The sequence below is a fragment of the Opisthorchis viverrini genome (assembly GCF_000715545.1).
Source record: "Opisthorchis viverrini unplaced genomic scaffold opera_v5_141, whole genome shotgun sequence".
NCBI classification, from domain to species: domain Eukaryota; kingdom Metazoa; phylum Platyhelminthes; class Trematoda; order Opisthorchiida; family Opisthorchiidae; genus Opisthorchis; species Opisthorchis viverrini.
In genome coordinates this window covers 186,211-197,453 of record NW_008751798.1, presented here as the reverse complement: position 1 = coordinate 197,453, position 11,243 = coordinate 186,211, and the positions used below count along the sequence as shown (strand labels likewise).

General features: G+C 40.5%; 2 protein-coding genes across 2 annotated transcripts in view; both read left to right on the top strand.

Annotated features, from left to right (window-relative positions):
* The window catches only part of T265_06665 (hypothetical protein), a gene marked incomplete at both ends in the record, with an annotated part of 16,340 nt that extends 6,613 nt beyond the window's left edge, over positions 1–9,727 (top strand). The window contains one exon of the mRNA XM_009171990.1: positions 9,540–9,727. Coding sequence (XP_009170254.1) covers positions 9,540–9,727 — 188 coding nt within the window. The remainder of the gene's footprint in view (positions 1–9,539) is intronic.
* Positions 9,728–10,041: 314 nt separating this feature from the next.
* Positions 10,042–11,243, top strand: part of T265_06664 (hypothetical protein) — a gene marked incomplete at both ends in the record, with an annotated part of 18,483 nt that continues 17,281 nt past the window's right edge. Inside the window, one exon of the mRNA XM_009171989.1 lies at positions 10,042–10,271. Within this exon, the coding sequence (XP_009170253.1) occupies positions 10,042–10,271 (230 nt within the window). The remainder of the gene's footprint in view (positions 10,272–11,243) is intronic.

Here is an 11,243-nt window from a genome sequence, read left to right as displayed (position 1 = left end):
AAACCCTGGAAAGGAAGCTAATTAAAGGACCAATCAAATTAGGCGAAAACAGACCACAACGCACTAGACATCGCGAACAGACCAACAAGATTGCAAACCATACGCATCACCGGCTAGTCGTTTCAATGGACATCAGATATTATTTGGAACCACACAAAGGCGAGCAGATAACGCGGATGTGCTATATAATCACTCATCGATATCCAATCGATGCAGACGTTTGTGAGATGTCAAGGTCGGTCATTGGTTACCTGATCAGCTACAAACAAAAGTACCCGAGCTGACAATAATTGGGCACACTGTCACAGCGGTTCAAAGCTACTTGTTTCTAAAGATCTACCGACAAGGAACTAATAACCAACGACCCTGTGAGATAAAGTACGTAAATGATAGTTTATGGCTGATGCTGGATCATAGATAGTTTTAGTGACAAATACAAAAATTGCGTACACGTATCCTAGTTTAATATCATCCGTATGTAAGATACGCTCATTTTTCAGGTATTTAAATCCATCTGGTGTCGCCCACCATCTACTCAGTACGGAAGAGTGTGGATTACCCACTTTCCTAACCGTCAGCATTCGCCTTGTTCTGACTAGTAAAAATTAAACTAATAAATAAATAAATAAATAAATAAATAAATAAATAAATAAATAAATAAATAAATAAATAAATAAATAAATAAATAAATAAATAAATAAATAAATAAATAAATAAATAAATAAATAAATAAATAAATAAATAAATAAATAAATAAATAAATAAATAAATAAATAAATAAATAAATAAATAAATAAATAAATAAATAAATAAATAAATAAATAAATAAATAAATAAATAAATAAATAAATAAATAAATAAATAAATAAATAAATAAATAAATAAATAAATAAATAAATAAATAAATAAATAAATAAATAAATAAATAAATAAATAAATAAATAAATAAATAAATAAATAAATAAATAAATAAATAAATAAATAAATAAATAAATAAATAAATAAATAAATAAATAAATAAATAAATAAATAAATAAATAAATAAATAAATAAATAAATAAATAAATAAATAAATAAATAAATAAATAAATAAATAAATAAATAAATAAATAAATAAATAAATAAATAAATAAATAAATAAATAAATAAATAAATAAATAAATAAATAAATAAATAAATAAATAAATAAATAAATAAATAAATAAATAAATAAATAAATAAATAAATAAATAAATAAATAAATAAATAAATAAATAAATAAATAAATAAATAAATAAATAAATAAATAAATAAATAAATAAATAAATAAATAAATAAATAAATAAATAAATAAATAAATAAATAAATAAATAAATAAATAAATAAATAAATAAATAAATAAATAAATAAATAAATAAATAAATAAATAATACATGAATAATTTCACCATTCTTTCCGGCGTACCATGGATATACTCATCTACTTCAATAAAAAGGTCAGCTGCTATTGATTTGGGAACCATCAACTAGTCCGCCTTGCGAGGTTCGAGCAAATCAGTTTAACTAGTCATCCATTTGCGTGAACCCCTTCGAGCTGGTGCTCGGGTTTTGTCCGTTTACTTTCTAGACATTCTGGAAGCTCCTGGACACGATATTTTGGTTGATATCACACAAACTGAACGACTGGTTTCATTCCAAAGTCTGAAAGTCAGATAGGCTTGAACTCTGCTCTCGGATGAGCACCGAAAATGATCTCTTTTCTGCCTTTTTAATGCCAGTTGTGTGATATTTCTGGTTGTCTAGTGAGGCTGGAATCTTTGTTTCATTCTGTCTCAGTCGTTGATCCACTCTACCTGGGCTGATTCAAATCAACCTACTTCGTCTGGTTGAATGCCCAACAAAATCAATAATTCAAAATTTGAAACGTTATCCGTAAATTAGAAAAGAATGTTCACACATTCTTTTCGGAAAGCCACCTTTACAAATCAACCTATCTGTCTGTTTTAATTTAGTGTTTTGCGGTCGATTGAATGGTAGTGTAATTATGAAATTCCTCAGCTTTCTTTCTACCCGGGGATGATCAAATTCAATAAGGTGGTCAAAACTTGCATTGATCTATTCGCTCATTCACTCATTTAGTCTGTTTCATTTCATTCTGAAAGTTTGTTTTGGTTACGTGGAGAAAATCACAATCAATCTGTCAAACTAATTAAACTGAATGTGGAACTGTAATTACAAATTATATTAGCTAATCGGGCAAGGGCTGTGCAGCGATATCTCGAATATCGTGCCAACTGAATCATGAGGCGGCCTGTGTGCAGCACATTCAGCTGGAGGACATCATAAACGAGAGATTCAATTGAGTCTCCCGTGAAAACCAAATTGATTTGCAAATGGACGTGTTGGATAGCTTTTCAGCGTTGCCTCCCGAATTACGGAGTTGTAACTTGCACACCTTCTTTGCACCTGGCATTCGTGGTAATCCGTGTGGTGGAGTAGCGGAAGTAGGACCGCCTTGCATCTCAGATATCCGAGCTCTATTAAAAGCTAAACTCAGATCCAGAATATCTTCCAGTTCTTCCTTCTGTGGCCTGGTGTGGATGCATCAGAAAACGGCAGTGATGTGAACACGAGTTCTACAAATTCTGCAACTAGCTACACTGAGTCACAGTTTTTCCAGTAGTCTACCTGACTGAGACGTCCTGGGGAGCTGGTCAGTCGATCGATAAAACCGGGACACTTACCTGGTGGTTACCGTGCCTACCGGGCCCACTACTGAAAATGGGAGGCATAGTGTGAACTCACGTTATGATCCGGGCGGGAACGATCGATTGAAACACATGGTGGGCCTTGTTTCATGCCGCGTAATCTGCATTTACAGACCACTGGCATGACGAATCCGAAAGAAATCGTTCAGTTAGTGAATTAAGCAATAGGGACGAGATGGTCCAGGTGGTTAGAGCGCGAATCTACTAACCCGAAGGTCCGTGGTTCGAACCCGACCTCTGCCTCTCGACTTCCTCTGCTAGACTTGGGCAGCTTGGCAGTATCCCAGCCCTCATGCAACCTTCGGGTGGCATGGCGGCTAGGCACCGAAAGGGTGCTACAGCTGAACGATTCAAAATTAAGCAATACTACCAGATGTAGACTACCTGACGTATCCCGGGAAGCCCAAACAAGTGAAATCACAAGACATGAGATTGGTCAGCAAAATGTGGTACTACATGTACAAAATGTATATATGAAAGGGACAAAATCCGCAAACTGTGAGGATTTCCCTCTAATTGCTGTACAAATTGGTGCAAGTCCAAAGAACATCCGGCAAGAACAGCAACTCTAGGTGAATTATACACGTTGTATCTTCGATTAAGAAAGAACCGGGTACTGTTGGTGGGTCTCACCTTCCGATGTGATGTCCGCATGATCCTGCCGGCGCACAGTTGAAGACGCTGCAAACGGTGGCTGCTAGCCGATATCAGTAATGTCCTTGTTGTTGCTACCCAGACTGTCTAAAACAGTGTCAGAGGTTGTTGGTATATTGAAAGGCCTAGTAACAATTCCCTTCCTCGCTCCCATTCACAGTTTCACGGCAGCTAAAGATGACAGTTGAAGCACTGATATTGTGCTATCGATGATGAAAATACATCCTCTGACTTCCTTACATTCTTCCAGCAGCATTCAAAGACATTCCGATCGAGACGGCCTCAAAACAAGTAACCAAATGAGATGAAAGCTTGGTGTGTGACACGATTTGGACCATGCTACTGTTTTCGCTCTTTCCCTGTGTTGATGCTGTTTAGCATCGCCTTACCGAAGAAAGAGCGCTACTTCGTTCAAACGAGTTACCCGTAAAATCCAACCTCAACAAGTCAGTCACGCGAGGCGTTCTACGCATTTTCGTGCTCATCCTTTAAGACGCAGGTGAATTGGCAGTTGATTACGGAACAACATCAGGGTTGGTCATTGTCAGCAGTTTATTTTCTACGATGAATGCAGAGGTTTTTCATTCGTTCATTCATCGACCCCTAAGGAGGAACTGATATTTCCAAAGCCAAAGACTGCAGCGACGTGCCTGATGATATTTGAACGGGATATTTTGATGATTTTGAGTGATTACTAATAAGACGAAATAAGTAATATTCCCGTTTCGAGATTATGCCATGAGCTCCAAAATAAGTGATGGAATTAAGCTGAAGAAAGTACTGGGCTTGTAACCCCCAGGACTTCTCTCCTACTGAGCAGCGATGAAGTTTGGATCCGATTCAAATACAAAGTCACAGTGGTTCTAGAGACTTAGATTCTAATGAACGAAGCTAATCCAGCAATCCTTAAGGAAAACCCGCGTGGAAGAGTTTACAGTCCGGGACATGGGGAATGTGAAACATCGATCTATCGATATTTCAACTGGGAAAACAGAGAAGTGGGACGGAATTCGAAAACAGGATGAAACTCAAATTTTTACGGCCCACATAAAACTAGAGTGAGTAGTACAATAGCTTATGGAAAAAGCAGTAACAAGAATGATAAGGAGTGGTAGAGAAATACCAATTTCATTTTGACGGGGGAGTTACCTGGAAGCCGGCTGAATCTCCCGTTTATTATGTTTTCAGTAACCTCATGAGTGGTGTTTTACGTTTGTTTTGTAAAAAAAATTCTAACAGTTTGAGAAGAAGAGTGAGTGGTCGGAATGGAAGACAGAACAGATGAAGGGAAGAAGGCCTTCGTTGCGAAGTTAGTTATTAGAAAATGCCAACTGACTAGTTACAGACTATTGGACAGGGAAGCAAAACTCCCATATGCATCTTATTTAGAAAAACTGCATATCCATCTTCTCTTTGAACGCGTCTTTCTGAACTTTCCTGAATATTCATTGACTGTTGCTCAAATCAAAACAAAAACTACAAAGTGACTCCGCAAATTCCGTAGGGGAGCTCACGTTTCAAGGGACACAAAGCGGATTTACGAGAAAACATGCTACTCAAAAGTCACTCCCATCAGTAGTATCACTGTTACACAGGTAGTAACAATTACTGATGAATAATTCGAGTCCTTGCTTGGGTACAGGACAGACCACATTTCAATGGTGTGTTTGGGCAGGTTACCTCAATTACGCCGTTTGATCTATGAAGATAAATCAAACGAACAAAACTGATTTTATGGAGGCACACAAGGTTGTGTGACTTACTTGTGTGTTTACTTGTGTGCTTTTACTCCGAAGAAAAAGAGCGCCATTTACGCTGGCCTCATTCGAGGAGCACGTTTTTGATTATTCGCACGGTCCGTTGGAGCATCTCACATCATTGTTCTTGGCAATCAACGAGTTTTCTTAGCCCTGGTAAGCTTTCTCCTTGTTTTTCTGGCAGAAAATAATTTCTACCGTTTTCTCCATGCTTGCGCGGCTCGATTTTAGGACAAAAAAAATCAACTACTCCAAAAGCTTCGGCTGCAAACTTTTTAAGCTGTCTCCCTACTCTTAAGTGCTTCTTGTACGCATTGACGGGTTCTTTCAAAGGCGGATCACATACAACAGTCTAGGCTGAGTGAAGCAGAATTGTGGAAAGGCGTAGAGAGCTTCACTATTTGTAGACAAGTCAAGATCGTCAAAAAAGTGCTCAAGTTTGTAGTCTCTGGTTTCAGCTTGAAACGTACTATGCTAATTAAGTTTGTATATTGCTTTCGAATACTACATGTCCTTTCGCGTATTTGGACTGCTCTGATTTAGCCATATTCACACATATTACCTGATCCTGCATGTGTAACATACAGAGGAAGATTGGCGGTGTTCTTTGGTAGTCGGTCTGTTCGCTGAGCTTGGCAGTTAGATTGCAAGCGTTTCATCACCAATCAAGGTGACATCGTCAGTGCAGGGTTGCGTAGGTGAATGTCTACTCTTCTGCCTATGATTATATAGCTTCTAAACAATATCTAGTAGTTCTGGAAATGATCTTCGTATAGTTTGATTGGTCTCCTGTGAATCTGGCGTGGTCTCAATCTCCTGTCTGGTTGGTTCGTTGGGCGCATTCAATTCGGCAGTTCTGTGTGTGGTTGTTCCGCTGTCATTCGGCCGTTTTCTTCTTGCTTTGTGGCGTGGGTTTTTTGTTCCCTTGATTGGTTGATTCATCGGCCTTCTGTTTTTAGTGATTGTCTTCCTTTGACCCTATTAGTGTTGGTTGCCGTTAGGTCTCCTGACCCGGAGTCGCTTGACTGTATGGTTCCTTCGCTCGTAATGGCTGATAGACTGGGTCATTGTCGATGTGTTTATTGATCGATTTTTGTGTGGAGTACCACGCCTCGGCAAATTCCCGCTCCCGTTTTGTTCTTGCGTGAGCAAGTATTTGAACATTGTCCCAATTGAACTTGTGTCCTTCTCTGTCTTCGTGAAGTGAATTGTTCTTGCAAGCAACGGACTAATTGGGTCAAAAAAAGACAATCACGAAAGACAGAAGGCCGATGAATTAACCAGTCAAGTAAACAAAACCCACACCACACAGCGAGAAGAAAACGGCCGAATGACAGCGAAACAACCACACACAGAACTGCCGAATTGAATGCGCCCAACGAACCAACCAGACAGGAGATTGAGACCACGCCAGATTCACAGGAGACCAATCAAACTATACGAAGATCATTTCCAGAACTACCAGATACTGCTTAGAAGCTATATAATCATAGGCAGAAGAGTAGACATTCACCTACGCAACCCTGCACTGACGATGTCACCTTGATTGGTGATGAAACGCTTGCAATCTAACTGCCAAGCTCGGCGAAAAGACCAACAACCAAACAATGCACCAGAGCTACCTACATTCCACAACATTGCTGACGGTGTTCTTATTGCATACAAGGATTGTATGTTGTTTAGAAAACTGACGGATATGGCATTCCGGATTCCAGTAGTTGATTCCGAATTCGCATGGATGTACTGTGCCGAAGCGAGAGCTGTCCGAAAATGGGCTTCTAGTGAGCCAGCAACTCTACCACATTTGGTACTACTCAGACACTGCACAGATGCTGTTTGGCATCCATAGAATACCACGAAAGTTGTTGACGGGTAAAATCCCTTCACTTTTACGCTGTGTCTGAAAATGCACACACGTGATGCCGATGCAGGGAATTCAGAAATCGATCAGACTGCTTGAAATCGCTGTAGACCAGGGAAGAACTCACGTTTTCCACAGAAAGTTACCACTCCGACAGGAAGTCAACAACCTTCCCAAAGTTCGCGCGTGGGTGATTTTGGAATGTCTACGTACAGAGTACTAAGACATTTCCATGCTGACTTTCCAAATTGAGCTTCAACGATGGTCCGCGTAGGCAAGTATGTTTCTGAAAGAATATGTCACAGATCATTCGTTCTCTCCGTTGCAGGAACTGCGGAATCAATAGTTTTTACATTCCGATTTACACAGTCCTTAGCGCCGATATCGTTTCTAGTTGTGGCACTGCGGCTGGAAATGTTTTTGAAGCCAGGCATTAGATTCCAATCTGGTAGCAACAACCCCGGCAATTGCACCGAAATATTTCTCAAACGTGGCTTCAAACTTTGCTCCGACACGTTTCCATGGTAATGATAGTTAAATTGATCTACTTGAACAATCTAACTTAGTTGTAATAAGCACTTTTGCCACCAAAATGGGAGGGCTTGCGTAGCTTTTCTGAATTGTCTTTAAAAGCGGTAGGCTGAACTTTATTACCATCGTCTAAAACACCGGGACTATGAATTAACTTTGATAGATGCTTTGAGCAAAGACAACTTCAACGTTTAAATTCCTTGAAGAGCTAAAAGCGGAAATATTGCCACACCAGTGGTTCTTAACCGCGGTGGGGATTGCCGCCTTGACGACAAACATTGCTCTCCATTCAAGGAGAAAGCCTCGTACTTCTATAACACAAAGGATGAGTTCTACTTGTGTCTTACTGGCTTAATTTGAACGAAACTTTCCTTTACCTATGTTACTTTTGCCCTCTTCGAGGTGTCACTAGTCTTACATACCAGGCAATAAATGTAAGTGTACAGTGTTGAGTGATATTACTTGTGGAAACGGTCTATCACCTGCTTAGATCGCAGGCGACTGCCGTACCTATGGGGGTGGAATGATCCACATGCATTCTGTGATGTGCCCCATCAGTATGGCCGTCTATTTCGATGGAATTCTGTTAGTTTGTTCAAACAAACGCGCTAGTAAGCTATCTATCAATAAAAGTTTTCAGGCCAATATTCTGGTACTTCCACTGAAGAATGTGTCCAGCACCAGAAGCTGCGTTGGTTGGGGCATGTGGTGCGTATGCCGAACCATCGTTTGCCGAAGAGAGTGCTGTTTTCTATGTCCATTTCAGAGTGACGTAAACAGAGAGGTGACCAAATCCTTGACTTGACAAAGGAGTATGAAGGAGATCACGAAACGCTCGGGTGCTGTCGGTGCTACTCGCCTTTCAGGATGGGGGCCGCGTGATCCTCACTGTGGCTGGTTGGAGACACTACAAGATATGGCTGTTAACCGATGCCAGTAGCGTTCTTGTTGTCAGTTTCTATCCAGCTCACCTGAGTGAGTGTCTGAAGGTGTGGGCACCTTGGAATAGTTGTGGTAAGCTAGTACTACGTCCCTTCCCCTTCCACCTTTATTCTTTTCTTCACAATAAGGCTTTCAAATAAATCATGGTTGTACGGCAGTGAAGCGTCGGTGCTAAACACTGATGTCATGCTGTCGATGATGATGATGACTCGCTGAACCGTGTTTCCTAACATGCTTCTTGCCTGGGTACATTATTCCGAAGGTTGATTTGCTAGGTTCTAGATTCGCCATCATCATCATCATCACGGAGAACAACATCAGGTAAGAACAATGGAGCTTCACTACCATACTGCTGTCAATTTATTTCAACGAAACCTTTTACCTAAAAGAAGGAACCGAGGACCGGCCTACTATAAACATCTCTCCTTCCTGAACTGCCAGAACTCAGTCAAAAAGTGTGGACAGAAACTGACAGCATCAGCGTTACTGAGACCGTATCTATCAATGTCTCCAGTGAAGCACAGGGTGGGTCACGTAGGCCTCTTTCTGTGGGGAGGACAACGCGCAAAACTTTCCGTAACATCCTACGTTCACTTTTACCATACCGTGTTCTGTCCAACTCTAACTTTGCACAACTCCAAGTTGAACACCAAAAATGCACTATTTTAGGCAGAAAGTAAGTCGGAACCCGCGTAGCACATGGTCCGTTCACCTGATCATCCTTCTGTTTCAAGAAAACCCCCCCACCTGTTAACCACCTCGTCCCGTATACGTTGATTCTAGTCGACTTCAGTCATAGTTTTGAGACATCAGTGATCGATCAGATACCTGAAGATACCTCAGACCCTGTGCCCGAAGTGGTCAAGCCTAGAGCTCGTCCTCTAGTCTGACATATGCCCGCTATGAGACCCAGTGAGATGCTTTTACGATGCCGCAAGAAGCGCAAAACGACAAGCCAAAATGTGGGTTCTGAGATTTGTTCATTACCTTTGTGTGTCACACTGCCGTGAGAGCTACTCACACTTCCGAGACACACATTCTTCTACAGCTTGCGATGTCACTTGGATTTCTGGAGGCCTGTTCAAAGACTGTGCGTATCTTGGCAAGATCGTTGCACAGGGTAGGCGAGCCGGCGAGCACTGGATAACCTCAGTCAGCTATTCAAGCTTTTTCAACTTTCCGGGCTATGAAGTTAGCGAACAAGGCTTGCCTTCTGTGGTTGTTCCTCTTGGCTAATAAATAAAAAAATTTATATGTTACGAGAAATCAAGGGGAAAAGGTTGAGATCGGGGCACATACACTTTAGAGAAATTGAAAGCAAAGGAAGGGGGGTTGAGTGTGTAGTAGGTCAATGAGTTACGGAATCAGGTAGTCGACTTCAATGTCACCGGATTTTTCGCAGGCCAATTCGAGTTCAGAGGTCCCTTGGACGCAAATTTGTGGGTTGGATTCCAATCGCCTCTGCGATCGATTGTAGTCTAGATTGTACCAGTTGTGACCGGTTTAGAGGTGCCCGGTATACGTTGGTGGCGGCTTGCGCGATGACATGAATGGTTTCGGCCAAATATGACGCAATCGTATTTGATCCTGTTTTCTTCCAACTACCACTCACAGATACGGAATTGTGTTCTTGCATTCTGTCCGACAAATGCCTTGTTGTACAACCAACGCATACAAATGAGTACACACAAAAGCTGGTGGTAGGACGTGACCATCTGTCCTTTAAGCGGAAACTGATAGTGGGGCTGGAGTTGAAGCTCAAACACAGAATTTCTGCCAAGTACGTCGTACCAACAGGGTTTCTAATCCTTCTGGTAATTAAATCACCAACAGAGTCACCCTTGAATGACAGCCCCACGTAGACTGACTTCTCTCCAACAAAACATTGTGTAGGTTTGGGCTTAACGGATTCCACAGTCTTGAGTACGAAACTTTCAGGATATCCTTTCTGCAGGAATGTGCGTTCCAGGAACCTCAGTTTCTCTTCTAAGAGTTAAGAGAGCATATCCTCATTGCTGTTTCAGTCTGGCATCTAATTAGATTACGCTTTTGTTGTGACGGAACAAAGTTATCGAAGTGAACATACTGACCTTCCACGTTTGTCCTCTGTGGACTTTGCATTCTTTGGTGCCGTCAGTTTCTTCCATTTACCATTGAAATCAAGGAAACTTAACTCTCCTTTCTGTTCTGACTCCACAGAATTGAAACTACTAAACAGTAATGCTTTGCAGCGCTAAGCACATGACTTGAAAATTTATGATGCTGGAATCGTTTGGAGGTAACATTTAAGATTATAAGCTAGAGTAACTGCGGATAATCGTGGTTCGCTAAATCCTAATAACGTTGGGCCATGGGGACTGGAATTTTTCCATATTTGCTTGTTGTTTAAATCATTTAAGTTGCCTACCACGACCTTTAGAAAGACTAGTTAGTAGAAATCGACATCAAGATCATGATCCGTCCCACTTGTGAGGTGTAACATTACTTTCCTCATTGGAAGCTTTCGTTCAAAAACTTGCGCTGCTATGGTATTACCATAAAGAATCTGTCAAATGAAATCGATTATTTTTACACTAGACTCGGCACATGAGTTTTAAAGCCATCAAGCTGAGGCTACTGAGGCTTAGTAGGGTCAGAATTTTTACGTGTCAGTGAGTGCTTGATGAGCTTGACCCAACCAGATGAAGTCGATGAACCTGCGAATCAGCTGATCTATTGATCACTGTCATATATATATATATATATATATATA